The 19475-nt window shown below is 49.6% G+C and overlaps 1 protein-coding gene across 2 annotated transcripts; it reads right to left on the bottom strand.

Annotated features, from left to right (window-relative positions):
- Positions 1-13251: 13251 nt before the first annotated feature.
- Positions 13252-18500, bottom strand: MYC (MYC proto-oncogene, bHLH transcription factor). 2 transcript variants are annotated; one of them, XM_072774493.1, is made up of 3 exons: positions 17898-18500; positions 15454-16219; positions 13252-14330 (listed from the first exon to the last, which is right to left on the bottom strand). In XM_072774493.1, the coding sequence occupies exons 2-3, from the start codon at positions 16208-16210 to the stop codon at positions 13768-13770; spliced, it is 1320 nt and encodes a 439-aa protein (XP_072630594.1). In that variant the 5' UTR covers positions 16211-16219; positions 17898-18500; the 3' UTR covers positions 13252-13767. The 2 variants fall into 2 exon arrangements, with proteins under 2 accessions (XP_072630594.1, XP_072630595.1); XM_072774494.1 differs by lacking the exon at positions 17898-18500 and adding an exon at positions 16398-16551.
- Between the last annotated feature and the right edge of the window lie 975 nt (positions 18501-19475).

Genomic DNA, 19475 nt, shown 5'->3' with positions numbered 1-19475 from the left:
CCTGCGACCCACCAGGATTATGAGGGCCTATGATGTGTACTACCCAGTTTAGGCACTGACAGCAGTGTGGATCTTTGCCCCAAACCCAGGCCTGGAGGGACCTACCCATCTGCACGGGGCTGAAGAGAGTCCCCCTGGAATTCACATCCACCGGGAACTTCAGACATGACCTTGCTCGGGGGAATAATGTCTTTGCAGATGGGCTTGGTTGAGATGAAGTCATACTGGTTTAGGGTGGACCCTAAATCTAATGACTGGTGTCTTTATAGTAAGAGGAGGGGAGACCCAGAAATACATACAAATAAATACAAGGAAGAAGCCCATATGCAGAGACAGAGATGAGTGATGAATCTACAAGCCAAAGAATGCCAAGGATTGGTGGTGTCCAGCGGAGCTAGGAAGAGGTAAGAAGCATCCTCCACAGAGCCTCAGAGGGAGCATGGCCCTGTGGATACCTGTGAGAAAAAATTCCTGTGGTCGTAAGCCACCCTTTTGGGGCCATGGCAGCTTGGGAAATAATATACTGTGGAAGAGAAAATCAGAATGCAGGTGCTCTGCATTATCAAAGCACCATATTAACAGAAACTTGGGCACATCAGGATTGTGCCTTCATTTTGTATGTTCAGTGCTAACTCATGCGTCATTTCAGTTCAGTGGTAACCGACCTTTAGTTATAATTGACATGGAACCGCCCAAAATACAGGTGCATGTGTGCACCCCCCCCCAAGAAGCACAAGCAGTTCACAATGAAGAGAAAATGAATAAAGTGTAGCACCCAGTGAGTAAAAGAAGACGTCAAGGCTGGGACACCTGGGTGGCTCAGTGGTTGAGCATCTGCCTTTGGCTCAGGGCATGATCCCAGGTCCTGGGATGGAGTCCTGCATCGGGCTCCCTGCAGGGAGTCTGCTTCTCCCTCTGTCTATGTCTCTGCCTCTCTTTCTATGTGTCTCTCATGAATAAATAAATAAATAAAATATTAAAAAAAAAAGACGTCAAGGCTGCAAAACCCACTGTGGTTAATTAGGAAGGGAATTAGGAAGGGCTGCTCGGCATGAGCACATGTTGACTGCAGTTTTGAAGGATTAGAGGAACATGAGGCCTCAGAAATGTCACAGGGGGTATGATGGGTGCCCCTGTTCTTTCTTCCAGGGTTCCAATTCCATCTGGACCACTTATTTGCTCTGAAGTCTTAGTCTCCCTGAGACTCTGTTTTCTCACCTGTGATCCTACACCCCACTGTACCTGTGACACCAGACTGGATCATTCACACCAGCCCCTTCCACTCTCAAATGTGTCCTGGTTTGTATAAGAAAGAAAGGAAGAAAAAAAAAAAGAAAGAAAGAAAGAAAGGAAGAAAAGAAAGAAAGAAGAAAGAAAGAAAGAAAGAAAGAAAGAAAGAAAGAAAGGGCACTGAGATAGGTATATTTTCCATTTTTCAAATATGAAATTATATCATTATATATGCTTTTCAAGCAACAATTTCCTTGGAGATTCTGATACTCACCTTTTCTTATTCAGGGAGGGTTCTCTGATTGAGAACCACTTGAGTGAGTGTCTCTGAGTCTTTCCAGATGATTCAACCTATGGTTTTAGAGCAAGACCTCTGGAGCCAGATCAACCTGGTCTTATATCTCAGGCCTCTGACCAGCTAGCTATGTGACCTTGGCAATGCATTCACCACACCTCCACACCCCCCATCTCTGATGGCCAGTTTTTTCCTTAATGCAATGGAGCTAATTATAGTGTAATATTAGAAACATTAATAATATTTTGCCCTAATTAATGATTGCACATATTAGTAATAATAGGCACTGATAATAGTGCGATAAATCTCAATACTCCATAGAATTGCTGGTTTGATTAAATGGTGCATGTAAAACCCTTAGCACAATACTTGTCACAAAACAATGATTTCTTAAGTGGGAGGTTTTGTTTTGTTTTGTTTTTTTCTTTTTCAATGAGAGTTTTTTTTTTTTTTTTCTTAAATCTAAGAATTGTGCTTAGGTTGAGCAGTTTATTTGGGTTTGATGGGAGGAAGACCTTCTAGACGGTCAGAGTGGAGACGCCACAATACCCAGACGGCCTGCTATCAGCTATGTTGGTAGACCTGAAGTCCGGTACAAATTATCCCTAATTGTAGATAACCGGAGAACAAAATATGCAGCCGATGAGACAATGAGACGCGACATAGAAGATGTTACTGCTCAGGATTTGATTGTATTTCTACCTTATTGTGGTTTTCAGCTTGCTGCCTTTTTTTTTCTTTTTCTTTTTGGAAAGTTGTTGTGTTGTCCCAGATCAAGGCAGCATGATATTGTGGGGAAAATTTGAGGAATGCTCCATCACTCAGAGCTTTTTAATTACAAGAAACAAAAAAAATTCTAACGATGAACTGAATCCTAAACAAAATTTCCCAGAAGGACGTTGGAGAGTTCCCAGGACTGCTGGGGACCTGGAACTACAGAGTTGACACAGCCTTGGTCCCAAGGAATGCCAAGCGTCTAAACAGCCAGACAATTTGTTCTCTCCAGGGACAGCGACCAGAAAGAATGGGCTCACATTTCTACATTCTGTTCCTGGGTCACTCCATTTAAGACTCTAAGACTGGCAGGGCCCAGGGAGAAAAAGTCTGGTTGGTCTCCCTGGGCATCTCTGTGGCTTTCTGTTGGGACTCTTAAGACGACCCACCCTGGGTAAGAGGAGATTCCAAAAAGAGGTGGGGGTGCATCACTCGAAGAAGGAAAGATGTCTGGAACCCCATTGCTGCAGGGGCTTTTAAAAGTGGGCCTGAGAGGGGCATCTGGGTGGCTCAGTGGTGCCACTGACTGGTTTGGCTCAAGTCATGATCCTGGGGTCCTGGGATCGAGTCCCACATCGGGCTCCCTGCATGGAGCCTGCTTCTCCCTCTCCCTGTGTCTCTGTCTCTCTCTGTGTGTCTCTCATGAATAAATAAATAAAATCTAAAAAAAAAAGCAGCCCTAAAAAAATCAGGCTTCTGTTCCACCTGCTTCTGAGTGTCTGGGTGCTCTATCCACAGCTCTTCTCCTGGCTGGACCTCAACTTCCTCATCTGCGAAATGAGATGATCAGCTCATGTGACATGTGGGGGCTTATCCTTCCAGGATGTTCTCTGACCCCAGCAGCTCCCACTGCTCTGATCATCTTTCTTCTCATGTTTAAACCTCCTACCCTGATGGTCACGAGTGGCTGACTTCAAGTCAGAGACCAGTTTCTGAAGAGCTGACTGCGGGTAGGAGGACATTGGGCTAAAGCCTATAGCCAGGGATGCACTCCATAGCAATTTTTCAAATTTACTTAGGAAGAGGTAGCAGTCTTGGTGCTTGGGAGGGAGATTTGTGATATTGAGAAGAGAGAGGGGGTGTGGCGGACTTCTGGACAAACAGCCTCAGGACGCCTATCTGGCTTGTGTTAATGTGGCGACAGTCAGGGGCTGAGGTGCCAAGATGTGGTTCATGTCCAACTGTGGTGCCACAGACTTTGGGATGCTCCCACACCTCATGGGAAGGCTCCTACAGTAGTCATCTGGGAGTCTTCCAGCACCATATGGCATACTTTGTTAAAAGTTCAAAGCACCCGAAACAGCCCTAAAAATGGACTGGCCCGGGCCATCCTGGTTTTTGAGGCTTCAGGACTTTCTGAAGGACTGTGACAGTGTGATATGGCAGGTAAGGAATCGGGCTGGGGAGCAGAGTTGACCTGGGCTGACATGCCTTCTCTTCCACCTTGTCCCTGGGGACGCTTGAATGATTTATTTAGTTTTTCTTGGAGTTTTTTTTCCTTATCTGTAAAATGGAAATAATCATAGTTTCCTATTCACATGGTTGTTGTAAAGATTCAAGGAGAAAAGTCATGCACTGTGTGTTTGCACAGTACTGGGCTCATAGAAAGTACCTGATATATGTTGGTGTTATCATTATTGCTATGTCTCTGTTGGAAAGAACTTAATATTTATGGTTACCTGGTCTAGGCCTACTGATCTACATTACAGACAAAGGTACAAAATATGATGGGTACAGACAATAGCAGTGCAGAAAGTCAACACTATGACTTTTGACTTGACCACAACCCAAGGCTGTGGGAATGGTGTCGCCATGACCATTGGATCCAACAAACATGGTGGGAATGATATGAATGCCTCCACTGCTGTCTGTCCTCAGACAATAGTCCATCCAAATATCTTCATCAGGTTCCTGGGTGATCTGGCTTGGGCCCCACCCCTTGGGCTTCATCCCGCGATATTCTTCTCCTTGTGCTATCTGCTCCTTCCATTCTAGTTTGCTCTGGGTTCCCTGAGCATGTCTTCTTTGCTCCCATAGTAGGGTCCCAGAATATTTAGCCTGACTAACCCATATCCATCCTCTATGTCTTAGCTGAACACGTTCCCTGAACCCTTAGGCTGTTAGACACTCCCATAACACTCTGTTCTTCTCACTGTTTTGGGCACTTGGATTTATTTATTTAATTATTCGCATAAATACTTGTTCAATGTCATGCTTCTTTACTACCTTGTTAAATTGATTTCTTCCACACTGGTGCCTGCTTTGTATGTAGGAAGTACCCAATAAGTATTTGTTGACTGGGAAAGTTTGGGGGTGGAATTAAGACCTGGCATGGGCTTGAGAACTGGGCTTGTGGTAAGTTGCCCCTAACTTAGGAGGGTATCCTGGATTCAGGTAAAGCAAGGAAACAAATCCTCTAGCTCAGAAGACCCGAAATCTCGAACCAAAACAGCCAAAAAGTAGTTGAAGGCCCTTGGGAAGACTTCATCTTCTCTGGGAGCTTCATCTAGAGAGCAAAGGCTAACATTGCCTCCAGCTCTCTACCAGTGTCCTGGACCCTAACCCGACTCTCAAATAGCGTGGCAGGAACAGATTCCTTTGGACATAAACTTGTCACCAGTCTCTGTCTGGCCACAGATCTTAGCACATGAGTACATTGACTATTTATTTGGCAACATTAATTGAGTCCCTTCTATGGCTTAGTTAGTGCTAAGCGTTGGTAATATCAAGACACATACGTAAGCAGCTCCAATTCCAAGGGGGAGGCAAGAGAAGGACATAGGCAATTTCAACCTAGCGTGGTAGACTAGAAGCAGCGGGAAGTGGACAAACCTGGTGACATGGAATCAGATGACCTACGGTTGAGCTGCTACTGTGACACCGCTTTGCTATACTGACCTTGAGGAAGTTACCTGATGACTAAATCTCAGTATGCTAATATGTATGATGAGGAAGTGAGTGTTTTCATCTCCTCGGGATGTTGTGAGATAACATAGAACAGGCGAACAGCACTGTGAACGAGAAGAGAGTCACAGTGCTTAACCGCTAGTAGCTCCTGGGAACAAGATAAGCATGGGAAAGGGAACCAAGGGAGCAGAGACCAGGGAGGGCTTCCCGGAAGAGGTGACATTCAAAATGAGACATGGTGGAGATGAACATCATTCAGACCAAGGGAGAAACGAGAGCAGAGGTCCGGAGGAGAGAACGTGCTTGGCAATCAGAAGAAATGCAATTGCCTTAAGGAAGCTGTAGTCTATACCGGAGGGAGTGATGTGGCTGGAGGCCAGACAGGTAAGCTGGGGGGCAGATGAGGAACGGGTATCAAGATACTTGTACTTTATAGTCTGAGTAAGAAGAGCGTCTAAATTCTTGTGGGTTGGAGAATGATCCAATCTGCCATCTTTTGAAGACCATTCCTGGGCCTTTGAGGAGACCAGACTGGTAGGGGCAGTGAGAAGCTACTAGGCACCCAGACAAAAGATGATGGGGGGTGAAAAGAAGGTGGTAGCGGTGGCAGGAAGCCAAGAGGTATTTCTGAAGTAGAATCTGAAGGACTTGGTGATGCATTGAAATGGAGAAGTGGGAAGAGGGAAGAAGGAGAGGAAATTCTCCTTTAATGAATCTGTGCTACAGCATTTCTCATATGGTACCTCATTTAATTCTCTCAGAAGCCCTGGCAGAGAGGTGTGATTTCCACAGAGCCCTGGCCACCCCTTTCTTTTTTTTCCCCCCTGCCAATTGGGAAAGACAGGCTCAGAGAGGCAGTCATTTGGCCTGGGTCACACAGCCAGCTGGTGGTACAGCCAGACTGAAACTCAGGTCAGAAGCCAGGGGCCTTCAGCTCTGACCTTAGTCCCCAAACCTACTTGTTCCTTCCTGTCACTTGTGGAACTTTGAAAAAAATATAGGATCCGAGGCCCTACTCTCTGGACATTCTGGTTTAGTAGCTCTGAGGTGGATTCGGGAATCTTTATTTTATAAAGAAGATCCTCAGGCAATTCTGAGAGTCAGTCAGGGTCTTTTAAAACACCTGGGCTCTTCCATGCAGCTCTGAGGAGCTTAGCACCACAATCATCCCGTGAGTCAACTAGCTCTTTTTGTGGGCCCATCTTTACCTTTTAGGGATCACCTTTCCTCCTGCTGGATGGGGGTGTCAATCAAAGCTCTACCACAGGAAGGGGGCTGGGAACCAGGAGGATCCACCAGCCTCAGGTGGGCATGAGATCCCAGGAGACCAATCAGAATCCCTTCCAGGAGCCTGTGTCAGCCCAGAGCTACTGGCTGCCATCTTTGCCCCAGGTGGGGTAGGGAGCTCCTGACCTAGATGAGAGTATGGAAAGAATCCTAAAGCTATAGTGTGAGCCCCTAGATACAGGCACCCCTGGGCCTTTTCAGTTGCATAAGCTAATGTGTACTTCTTCTTTGCTTTTTTTTGTTTTTTTTGCATTTGTCAATTTAAGCTGAGTTTCTGTTGCTGGTAAGGTAGACTGATAGAGAAGCTATCGCTGAGGCTCCTGCTGTCCAGAGGGGGGAAGAGATTTAGTACGAGCTGAACACAAAACATAGGGTTGTACAGAGTGAGAAAGACTGACGGCCCCAGTAGAAACTTAAAATATATGGCAAATATATGTGCATTTATTCATTCATGTGTTGATACGCTCATTCATTCACTCAACACAATTTTATTTTTTGTTTTTTAAAAGATTTTATTTATTTATTCATTTTATTGAATATTTATTTATTGAATATTTATTCATGTTTATTTATTTTTTATTCTGTGAGAGACACAGAGAGAGGCAGAGACACAGGCAGAGGGAGAAGCAGGCTCCATGCAGGGAGCCCGATGTGGGACTCGATCCTGGGACTCGAGGATCACGGCCTGGGCCAAAGGCAGTTGCCAAACAGCTGAGCCACCCAGGGATCCCCACTCAAAACAATTTTATACATTAGACATGTGTCTGCCCTACGGGGTACAATGATGAAGGAGAACACCAGAGACCTTGATCTCCCGAAGTTCAGAGTCTAGCAAGAGAGAAAAGGGAATGAAACAGGTGGTTTCTCACCCAGGTGAGCATGGCCTATGATAGAACTAGAGCAGGGAGCCCTGAGAGCCTGGCGGAGGAGACCTGGGCTGGCCTCTGCCGTCACTACCTGGAGGAGTCCCTGTCTGCAGGAGTGGTCACGTGTGGAGTGCATCGCCCTCACCTTAGCTCACACGCATTCCACACACAGCTGAGGGCCTTTGGAATTCCAGGCGGCCTGATTGGCAGCGGGCAGGAAAAGAGGGAAGCTGCCCTTCAGGGTGGCCACATCCTGCTTCATCCCCCTTTCCTGCTGCATCTTCAATTCTCCCCTTTCAGCTCTGTCCTGTTAGCATAAAAACGAATGATCTCTTCCATCCTTAATAAGATAAAATCAAATTTTTCTCAAGCCAATCAAATGAAAATAAAAAGCCATCTCTTTCCTTATCCTCACAGCTACTCTTCTTGAAAAGGTTAGTGAGAAATGTTTCCACTTTGCTTTATTTTTATTTATTTATTTATTTTTTGCCTTTTCAAATCCACATTGCTTTAAAATGGCTCTTCATTTCAGCCATTCGTGAAATTATTGTTAAGTCCCTGTTTGATGCCAGGCGTCTATGTCGGTGATGAGTGAGGATTTGTTGGTGAACAGGACCCATGTGGTTCCATTTCTCAAAGTAGGATGAATGACGTCCAAAAAGAGTGAGAAGTGTTTGGATACGTAATCCTAGTCTCCTAAGGAACCTTGTCTCAGGGTTAGAGGATACTAGAAGGTGAGTAAAAACTCGTCAGACCCATAGGCCCCATTTTGGTGGATTGGATGGGTGGTGGGTCAACGGTGTTTTGAGCAGAGGGGGCAAAGTGTCTGAAAAATCTCACAGGACACAGGACACTGGAGCAACGATGATGAGATCTGTAAGTGGACAGGAGGCAGTGTGTGGAGGACCTCGTTGGTGTAGAATAGCTTCAGACTTCCTGTGAATGGTAGCAGAAACCCTCTGAAGGGTTTTAAGCATGGGAGGGGCATATTCCTATTTGTGATTTGGGAAGATCACTGGGGTGGTAGTGATGGAGAAGACAGTGGCTTTCCCAACTTTCTCAAGCTCCAGAGGGCTTGTTGGAACAGTTTCCTGGGGCCCATCTCCTGGGGTGCTAATTCAAGAGACTATGTGTTTCCATTTCTTTTTTTTTTAAATAAATTTTTATTTATTTATGATAGTCACAGAGAGAGAGAGAGAGAGAGAGAGGCAGAAACACAGGCAGAGGGAGAAGCAGGCTCCATGCACTGGGAGCCCGACATGGGATTTGATCCCGGGTCTCCAGGATCGCGCCCTGGGTCAAAGGCAGGCGCCAAACCGCTGCGCCACCCAGGGATCCCTGTGTTTCCATTTCTAACAAATCCATGGGTGGTGATGATGCCTGATGGTGTAGGCATCACACTGTGGGAACTCCTGGAGAGGGCATTGCAGGAGGGCAGGATGTAGGGGAAATGAGTGGGCAGATGTTTGAAGTGATGGATTAAACAAAGGGCATGAAGAAGAGGGAGAATCCTAGGGAGGATCCTAGATCTTAGGTCTAATGGACCATTTTCTGCACATCCTGCTGTACCTCTTTCTGCCCTTTTTTTTTTTTTTTTAAGATTCTATTTATTTACTCATGAGAGAGAGAGAGAGAGAGAGAGAGAGAGAGAGAGACAGGCAGAGGGAGAAGCAGGCTCCATGTGGGACTAGATCCCTGGACTCCAGGATCACGCCCTGGGCCGAAGGCAGACCCTAAACCCCTGAGCCACCCAGGGATCCCCCTCTTTCTGCTTTTGTAGAAGGGCTTCCTCCTGGCTTCAGTGACACCATGTCCTCTACCTTCCCTCCACCCCTCTAATGACTCTTCTCCTTTGTTCCTCTTCCAGCATTTCTTGATTTTATTTATTTATTCATGAGAGTCACAGAAAGAGAGAGAGAAGAGAAAGAGAGAGAGAGAGAGGGAGGGAAAGAGAGAGGCAGAGACAATAGGCAGAGGGAGAAGCAGGCTCCATGCAGGGAGCCAACCCTGGGACTGTGGGATCACACCCTGAGCCAAAGGCATAGATGCTCAACCACTAAGCCACCCAAACGTCCCTCCTCCAGCATTTCTTGAGCTCCATCCTTGATTCCATTTTCCCTGGGGGCACAGGGTGGGGTCTTGGGCAGAGAGCTTCAACTCCATCCCATTCTAAAAGTGTTTGTAAAATAATTTGGTCTACTAGATTGCCAGTTTTCTTTGTTCTCCGCTAGTCCATAGGTGACTCAGGGCCAGGACCTTATCTATGCATCTCTTCTCACCAGGCAGCACAGTGTGGGCACACAGTAGGTGCTTAATAAATATTTACGAACAAATGAACAATTTGTGCTGTCACCATTTCGCCAATTCTGTGAGTGAAGACAAATTATTTAATCTCTCAAAATTTCAATCTCTTACGCATAAAATGGGGATTAGAAATAGATTTAATCTCCTAAGAGTTGCTTTGGGGATGACATAAAATAATGAATGTGAAGTGTTTGACACGTAGTAAACATTAACTTACTATTGTTGTATTTATTGTTGGTACTTGTGTGACTCTGGGAGAGCTATTGAACTTGTCTAAACTTCAGTATTGTCACATTCAACAATCGCTCTCCAGCTGGGTTGCTGTGAGGGTCTGTGAGATAGAGGGTTTGGCAGATAGTAGGTGTGTAATAAAGGTTAATTCTCTCTCCTCAAGTTCCCCCTTTCCCTACCCCCAGAGACCCCTGACTGTACTGACTTGTTTTATCTCTTGATCAGCTGATGGGGTGACAATGGGAAGAAAGTATTGGGGTTTGTGGCTGAGCTCCCAGGCATTGTTTAAGAACAAAGAACATTCCTTTCAACCTCGGAGGATCTACAATCCCATTAACATTGGTTCCCCTCAACAGTGTCTTCTTAGGTAGACTAATATTGAAAGAAATACAGTTAAAAACAAAATGCAAAATCAACTTAAGAGTCATTTAGAGTCACCTCCAGCCAATTAGGCAAAGCAAACATTCTTGGGGGTTTCTTCTAAATTTGGAACTAGTCTAAATTCTCTCCTGGAAGATCTAGATGAGAGAAAGATTATTACTACGGTCTTAGTGGTGGGCGTAGAGTCTTTTTAGTTTTTTTTTTTTTTTTTAATGTGTCTCTGTTCCCATCCTATTAGCTTGTTTTTACCCTCCTTCTCCTTTGAAATAGGCCTGTAATGGTCTATAACCTTAAACGAGGAGCCTTTTGTGAAGCTACCAGTGCATTTATAGATTGTGTTGTGGGATACCCTTCAACATTTTCTAGCCTAAGGATTATTTATTGTTGGGAAGAAATGCTTCAGGGGCCCCTAGCATGTATGCTGAAAAATTATTACTGACTGAGCCAATCGTAAGCTATTAAAATAAACCACAGAAAACCCCCTAACACTTGTTGTCCTCTTTCCCAAGCTCTGTGCCAGAGTTTGTCTTAAAGACCAGCAGAGCACTCTACTTACACATCCTAGCTGTGAGTATCAGGCTGGGATTTTGAAAACTTTGTTCATTTAAAAATTTGGTTGTTTTTATAATGTGGATCTCCTTTGTTGCTTCCAAATGGCAGCATTGAAATAACACTTCCTTCCTCTTTATACATTCCATCCTTAAACAAAATCACCCCCAGAATCCCCTGGAGTAGTAGTCATTAATTCCTGGACATCATCCCGGCTGAGAGGCATAGTCAGTAGGAGCTCATTCCTTCCTGTAGATTCCTGACCAAATTGCAAGCTCCTCCCTCCATCTCTGGTTCTTGATTATTGTTATCTACAAAGTAGATCGAACAATGGCACAGACACTGGGGACTCCCTGGGTTGCCTCTGAGAGCCAATTTGTGTTGGGGTCAAGATCAACCTGTCTTTCTGGAAAGAAGTTGGCATCTGCTGTTTTCCGACCTTACTCTTGCTTCAGAAACCTGGGGTGGGGGTGGGGGGGGACGGCTAATGGGTAGTTGGAATGGCTCCCTTCCATCCCCACAGCCAAGCTCTGGATCCCTATATTGTTTCCTGATTATTTGGAATGGGGAGTTGTTTTCCCAGAGAAGAACACTCTCTCCTATTCTGCTGGCTTGCCTGGACTTAGTGATCAAATTAACACCTTCCTTGTTCTCAAGTGAGTCACTCAGAGCTGCACTCCAGCCACAAAGGGGCAAAGAGTGAATCTTTTAAGATCGCCCCCGCTTTTTAACACTTTGAACTATTCAACTTCTGTGGATTGTATCTCCCTTTGAATTTAGGGTATAGGGTGTGACTACATGAAACTATTAGGGTGGGACTTGGGATCCAAAATAAAGGATCCAGAAAAAGACATTGAGGACTTGAGTAAACTATTCTAGAGTTCAGAACCAAAGACAGTAATTACTTATTGATGTGTGGGTGGTGGTTGGTGCTCCTGGTGGTGGATTAAAGTTCTAAAAAAAGAGTACAGGATCTGAAGAGCCACTCTGAGGCTGGAACAATGAGATAATTAGAACAGAGATAGTAACTTCCATTTGCCTATGTAGGCAACGTTCTAGTTTCCCGTTCAGGCCCCGGGTTTGCAAAGGCTTATAATTAATAATGTCTACATTCAAAAATGCCTTTTCATGTTCTAATGATGACCATGTGTCATGAGTGTCTGTGTGTCAAAGAGGTTGGAAGGAAGGGGAATTTGTAGTTTCCAAAATAATGACTCATGTGCCAAAGAGTAAGTATGTTTTATTTTATGATTGGAGCAGTAGCATTCCAAACTGGCTGCTTCCCAGGAGCAAGGGGTGAATCTCATTTAACAAATGGCTAAGGTAGGAGTGAATGGCTTGTGGGTTTTTCTCAGATAAAGAAAACATGGAAGAATGAATAACAAAGTAACAAAATGAAATGCACAAACAAATGGGGAACTGATGTCCTGCAGGGCCTAAATGTTAAGATTTATGGCATACAATCTGCTAGATCGGTGACTCCTGTTCTTGGAAGCAGCCAGTTTATTCCCACTGGCTTGTTGGTGAGGTGTTCTAGCACAGGCTACGGGTGGACTGCCTGGGTTCGAATCCTAGCTCTACTACTGTTCATGATCAGTGGACTTTGGGCACATAGCGGAGTCTTTTGGTGAAATCAACATTGGGCTCATTTCCTTCATAGGGCTGTTGTGGAATGATTAGAAGGAAAATGCTTCTAAGAATGCCTGGCACATAAATAAGTTAATATGCTTAAATTACTTGAGTCAGCCCATCAGACCCCAAGCCAAAAGCGGTCTTGACCTCAAGCACTTTAGACCCAGGATGAACCACCAAAGTGTGAGAGTGAAGTGTTAGTGTTTTTCAATGGAATGGGGACCTTGGGTTCAGCCTTTTACTATGTGGCTCCAGAGAAGTTACAAAACCCCTCTGTGCCTCCATATTTCATTGTTTGCAAATCAGGGTTAGTAACTTGCCTCCTGGAGCACCTTTGAGACCTAAGAGGAGATAACCCACGTAAAGGGCCTGGCACCTGGTGGTTGTAGGCAAGCAGCAAGGGGAGTTGCATGGGTTAACAGAAGTGGAGTTTCTTCATCTTCCTCCCACCCCCAGCCCTCACCCCCTTTGTATACTTAACTTATCTTTAACCTCTGGCATCCCTTTGCCTTCTCACCAGTCTACTGCCTGTTCATTCTTTCAAGTAGTGACTCTGGCCCTATCACAAATCTCCAGGAAGCATCTTATAACCCTGAGAAAATAAAGACCTCATGGGCCCCAGACCCATTTTAACAAAGAAAAGCCCTTGCCCTTTCCTAAATAACTTCTTTTCCCATCTTTGTAAACTCATTCCCTCGAGGGCCAAATTCTGTGAATCGGAATTGATGAAAAGGGAATAATAATAAAAAAAAGAAAGAAAGAAAAAAAGGGAAAGAAAACACTCACCACTTCAGATTTGGCTCAATTATATATTTGCCAAGTATTTTATTTTTTCTAAAAACAATAGAAAAAATCAACTTTAAAAAGGAACATGTACTTAAATAAAAAAAATTATGGTTTATAATACATGGTTTGAATTTTTTGTATAACTGCTATAAACGTTTTATTAAAGTTATTTACATTTCATGACCATATTTACACAGGAAAATGGGGTAAACTTTACGATTTTTTAAAAACAATTCTTAAATACAAATCTGTTAAAAGAAAGAAAAAAAAAAAAAGATGGCAAGCATAAAAAAAAAGTTCTTTTTATGCCCAAAGTCCCATTTGAGGCAGTTTACATCGCGGCTAAACCTTTTCAATCCTAAGGCTCAGCCAAGGTTGTGAGGTTGCACTTAAACATGCATTTGAAACAAGTTCAGATATGAGGATCCCCTACAGTTCTGGCAGAAGGAACCTTTTTCCTTACTTTCCCTTAGTAACAAGTGAGAATTCATGACCGATTCCAGTTCCTCCCTCCAATAGGTGGACTTAGGCACCAGAGTTCCTTAGCTGTTCCAGTTTGTGTTTCAACTGTTCTCGCCGCTTCCGCAACAAGTCCTTTTCGGAAAGGAGCTTTTGCTCCTCGGCTTGGACGGACAGGATGTACGCGGTGGCTTTTTTAAGGATCACTACCTTGGGGGCCTTTTCATTGTTTTCCAACTCCGGGATCTGATCACGCAGGGCAAAGAAGCTCCGTTTCAGCTCGTTCCTCCTCTGGCGCTCCAAGACGTTGTGTGTTCGCCTCTTGTCATTCTCCTCCGTGTCCGAAGACCTGGGGCTGGCACATTTGCGGTTGTTGCTGATCTGTTTCAGGACTCTACCACTGTCCAACCTCGCCCTCTTGGCGGCGGGATAGTCCTTCCTGGTGGAGGGGGGTGCCGCGTAGTTGTGCTGATGGGTGGACACATGGCATCTCTTAAGGACCAGCGGGCTGTGAGGAGGTTTGCTGTGGCCTCCAGCAGAGGGGGACCCCGATTCGGACCTTTTGGCAGGGGGCTGCCTTTTTTCCACAGAAACAACATCAATTTCTTCTTCGTCCTCTTGTTCTTCCTCTTTAAGAAAGGAAAAAATAGAAGCCACCCGGTTAGCAACAGTGTCCTTCAAGCCACCAGTGACCAGATGAAATTAATGCTGTGTAACTCTGATTGCACCCGAAAGAGCCCGGGGAACAGTTACCCCTGAAGAACAAGCTAGCCAATCGACCCTGCTCTTCTTCTTGCCATGAAGGCAGAGTCAAGAGAGGGAGAATGACAGCTGGGTTTATGGCACAGACAAGAAAATTACCATTCACCAGGATAAAACATTGATGCCAATTCTTACCTAAGACTTAATAAGGCTCTGGACACACCCAAGGTAAAGCACATTCCCAAGCACCTCCTATTTTTTAAGGGACTTTACCAAGAACCCTTCAGGTGTTGCAAATGATAGCTCCAAATCTCTTGGTATGACTTTAGCAACTCCCTCTTTTACTGGAAGTGCAAAAAGAAAAAAAAAATTCTTGTGGTTTTGCCAAAAGTTCTAGGGGTGGGGGAAGGAAATAAGTCCAATTTTGGCAAGGATTTACTTTTAAGAGTTCAAAACAGGCTGAACAGATCCCAGCTCCTCAGCCCATCCGCCCTTACAACACTTTCACTAGTTCACAGCAGCCGGAGGGGAGACTACTACTCTGCCTCTGGCCACTGCCCGGCTTCATTTTTTTTGTGGATCTCTACTCCTCGAAATCAAATCGCAGCAGCTCCTCAGAAGGGAAGAGGGAGGCAATTGATTCACTCTCCCAGAGATCAATCCTCTCTTAGCCTCCTCCCCACCGCCCTCCTTCACACACACCCTCACCGCCCACCCCGGGGCAATTAAAATGCTTTAAGAAAAGTAAGAGGGAGTGGATTGAGTTGCAAGATAAGCCAGCAGATTAAAAAAAAACCAATGAAATTCCTAAGGGGAGGGAGGGAGAGGAGGGGGCCGGCTGTCTTGGAAGGGGATGCAGAGGGGAACCCTAAAAAAAGCCCAGTGTTCCGGGATGAGGAGCTCCCTAGACCCTTCCAGACCTAACGTTTCCCTTCCTAAAGCTGAGAAGGGAGAAAAGGCTGGGGTCAACTGAGGTGGCCCGCTGAGCAGCTGCAGGAGAGAGACCCAGCCAGCCGCCCCCTTTGACAGGCCCCGGGGGGTCCGGCTCACCCGAGTCGCTGCTGGTGGTGGGCGGTGTCTCCTCGTGCAGCGCCAGGGGCTCGGGGCTGGCCCGGGGGGAGGACTCGGCCGAGGAGAGCAGAGAGTCCGAGGACGGGGAGAAGGCGGCCGAGTCGGGGGACGCGCAGGGCTTGGGCGAGCTGCTGTCATTGAGCGGGTAGGGGAAGACCACGGAGGGGTCGATGCACTCGGAGGCGGCGGCGCTCAGGTCCTGCAGGTACAGGCTGGAGGTGGAGCAGCCGCCGGGCCCGCGGGCGGGGCTCGGGCTGCCGCTGTCTTTGCGCGCAGCCTGGTAGGAGGCCAGCTTCTCCGAGACGAGCTTGGCGGCGGCCGAGAAGCCGCTCCACATGCAGTCCTGGATGATGATGTTTTTGATGAAGGTCTCGTCGTCCGGGTCGCAGATGAAGCTCTGGTTCACCATGTCTCCTCCCAGCAGCTCGGTCACCATCTCCAACTGGTCGGCGGTGGAGAAGCTGCCGCCGCCGCCGTCATCGTCCCCCCGGGGGGAGAAGGACGCGACTGCGACGTAGGAGGGCGAGCAGAGCCCGGAGCGGCGGCTCGGGGACAGCGGCGGGGTGGGCAGCAGCTCGAATTTCTTCCAGATATCCTCGCTGGGCGCCGGCGGCTGCAGCTCGCTCTGCTGCTGCTGCTGGTAGAAGTTCTCCTCCTCGTCGCAGTAGAAATACGGCTGCACCGAGTCGTAGTCGAGGTCATAGTTCCTATTGGCGAAGCTGACGTTGAGAGGCATCGCGGCAGCCTGCGGAGGTGGGGGGAGGAGGGGGGCACACAAAGGGAGGGGGCGATCTTGAGTTACGGGGCTCCGGGTGGGTGGCTGCAGCCCCGCGCGGCGCGCGCCCCGCTGCCCAAGCGCTCCCCTCCAGAGCGCGGCCCTCGCGCCCACCCCCGGGGGGCCCCCCCTACTATCCAAGACGCACACTCGGTGCAGCAGCTCCGGAGCGCTGGCCCGGAGCCCGCCCCGCTGCAGAGCCCTCGCGATCCGCTCCGGCCTCCTTAAGCGCTTGGCCGGGAGAGGCTGGCGGCGGGGCTCACGATCCGCCAAAGCCAAAGGCGCAAAGTTTTGCGCCACCTGAAGGAGAAGGCGAGAGGCGCCGCGGCGGGAGCGGCTGCGCTCGGCCCCCTCCCGTGCGGGGCCCCTCCGCGCCGCGCCCGTTCCCACTCGCGCCCTCGCCGCGCTCCTTCCCCCCGCGGGCGCCGCCGCCCCTCCCCTCCCCTCCCCTCCCCTCGCCGGCGCCCCCCCTCCCCGCCTCTGCCGGCTCCTCTGGGTGTCTCTCGCCGGCTGGTGGGGCGAGCCCAGCCGCCGGCCGTAACGCTTCCCCCCGTAAATAAAAGGGGGGTGTTGGATAATACCAGGGGCACCTCCCTCCAACACCCAATCCCGCGACGCAACTGCGCCAGGGCCCCTGCTGCGACTCCGCGTCCGGAGCCGGGCGTCTTCCCTACACCCGCCGAGGGTAGCAGCTGTTCTGGAAAAGCCCTGAGCCCCGCTCCTTGCCGTCACTCCGCATCTCAGGGGGGCACGGGGACACCGCGGGCGGCGGGGGAGCCAAGGCTGGGTGCGGGGATTTGCTCCCGTCCCCCCCCTTCCCCGCCCCAGCCCCTGATTCCAGGAGAATCAGACCCATCCCTGCCCAGCGTCCCCTTCCCGGGTCCCTGCGCCTCCCCAACACCCAGTCCCGACCAGCGCCTCGGAAGCCCAAGATCCCTAATTTTAGGATTCTTTAGAAAAAAAAAAAAAAAAAAAGCCAAATGCCAACTTCTTTAAAAGGAGCAGGGGGTGAATGGGAAACGCCGCGGGGACCGGCGGGCGGGACGCGCCGCAGTGTCTGCCTCCGGCTGTCAGAAATGCGGTAAAGATGAAATTTAAATACCCTTTCGGAGACGCGGAAAAGTCCGCGGCTGCGGAGCTCTCGGGCTCGCACAAGCGATTTGTAATTCTTACTCCCAGGAGCTCAGGATGCACAGGGCTGTCTGCCCACCGCGGAGCACGGCCACCCCCACCCACCCCCCACCCCCCCAGTCACAGCAAAAGCAATTAGTGCAATAAAGCAGGAATGTCCAGCTGGTCCGGGGGCAGCCTCAATAATCCATAAGCAAAAAAAAAAAAAAAAAAAAAAAGGCGAGTTTTAAAAACGCACCCGTCGTCCTCCTCCCCTCCGCTCTTGACAAGCCACCCTACCACCCCATCCCGTTCTGCTTCGTCCTCACCCCACCCCGAGCCGCCCACCAACTACTCCGAGAGGAGAAGAGTGTCAATAGCGCAGGAATGGCAGGCACGACATCCCGGTTGGGGCAGTCGACCTCGACTCGTCGCGGCATGGCATGAAGCCTGGGCAGGGGAGGAGGGTAAAAAAAATAATAATAAAAAAAATAAAAAAAATTAAAAAAAAAAGGAAAAAGGCAGATCGGGTGCTTACCGGGGTTTCCACTCTCCGGAGGAGATCCAGCGTCCAAAATGCGGCGGGGAGCGCCTTTCAGGGCAGCCGGGCGCGGGCGGCGGCGGGGAGAAGTGTCTTCCCAAATAGGCGAAGGGGTAGAGCCTCTGCGCGTCCGGAGAGTCGCGTTCTCCTCGCTCTCGGGTGGTTGTAAGTTCCAAAAAGGGGAGGAGGGGGGGAGCCAAGTGTCCGCCCGCGGCGGCGGGCAAAGTTCCGTGGGAGCGGCGGGGGGTCGCGCGCCCCGCGGGCGGGGGCTCGGCGGCGGAGAGGCCCCCCTGTGACTCCGGGTCTCCCTTCCCCGGGGCGCCCGGAGCGCCCCTCGGCTCGCTCTCCGCTCGCTCTGCTCTTCCACCCGGGCGGACGCGCCCGCTCGCTCCCTCTGTCTCTCGCAGGGATTATTACAGCGAGTCGGAGAAGCCCAGAAAACCAGCGTTTATATTGCTGAGCACGATCCCTCCCCCTCTGTTCTCTTTTTTCCCGCCAAGCCTCTGAATAGCCCTGCCCTTCCCGAGGCCGGCGGGGAGCCAGGCGGCGGCCGGGGCGCGGCGGCTGCAGCTCGGAGACGCGCGGCTCGGGGGTCCTCGGCCCCGCGGACCCTCGCCTATAAAGGGCCGGTGGGCGGGGATTCGCGAGAGTGGATCTTTTTTCTCTTCCCCTCCACCCGCCCCCCCGCCCCCCGCGCCCGCCCTCCGCTTTGGGAACCGAGGAGGGGCGACGGTGCGGAGGGAGGGCCGGGGCCGGGGCCGGGGCCGGGGGCGGAGTGGGGAGGGGGGTGCGGGGAGGAGCTCGGCCCTCGCTGCTTGGCACTGGGGCGCGCCGAGCCCGCGCATGTAAACAGTCAGAGCGCAGCGGCATGAATTAACTGCGCGCGCCTACCATTTTCTTGTTTGCTCCCTCTCCAAGCCTCTCCCTCTCCCCGCGGCCCCTCTGGCGCAGCGCTCGCCCTGCGTGCTTACACCATCGCAGGCGGGACGGCCGAGCCTTGGACCGCGGGACCCGCCGTGTACCCACTCGCCCCGCGCCACGCACGGCCCGGGCGGGCGCGCCTCCCCAGGGCTGGGGGACCTCTGGGCGGCGTTTGGAAAAATCAGTCCAGTGAAGACGGGAGGGAAGCCGGGGGTATTTATGGGCGCGCGCCCTGAGTGTGCGGGGTGTTAGTGGCGATGGGGATACATGATAAGAGGCATTAGGAGGAAGCCGATGCCGGGAATATTAAAATAACTCAGCAACCCACTGCCACGTATGCTTGGAGAGCGCGTTGTGAATAAACACGCATTGCATTTGTTGGCGGCGTTATGCCTTATTTGCGTACCGCGACCTATTGCGATTGGGTACCTTCCACCCCATGAATGCCTCAATTTGCTGCCTAAGCCGCAGACGCCCTCGCTCCCGCCCCTCCCACGCAGACCTACAGAGGGGTCAGCGGGAGCCTGCTGCTCCCCCCCACCCGACACCCCCCACCCCACCCCACCCCACCCCACCCCACCAAGACGCGCTAATCCCCGGGATCGTTCCTGCGTGTTCCGGAACTGGAGTTAGGGAGGAGCGCGTTGGCTGGTG

Source organism: Canis lupus, chromosome 14, assembly GCF_048164855.1.
Source record: "Canis lupus baileyi chromosome 14, mCanLup2.hap1, whole genome shotgun sequence".
Lineage (NCBI taxonomy): Eukaryota > Metazoa > Chordata > Mammalia > Carnivora > Canidae > Canis > Canis lupus.
The sequence above is the reverse complement of the archived record's forward strand: the minus strand, read 5'-3'. Positions and strand labels throughout refer to the sequence as shown.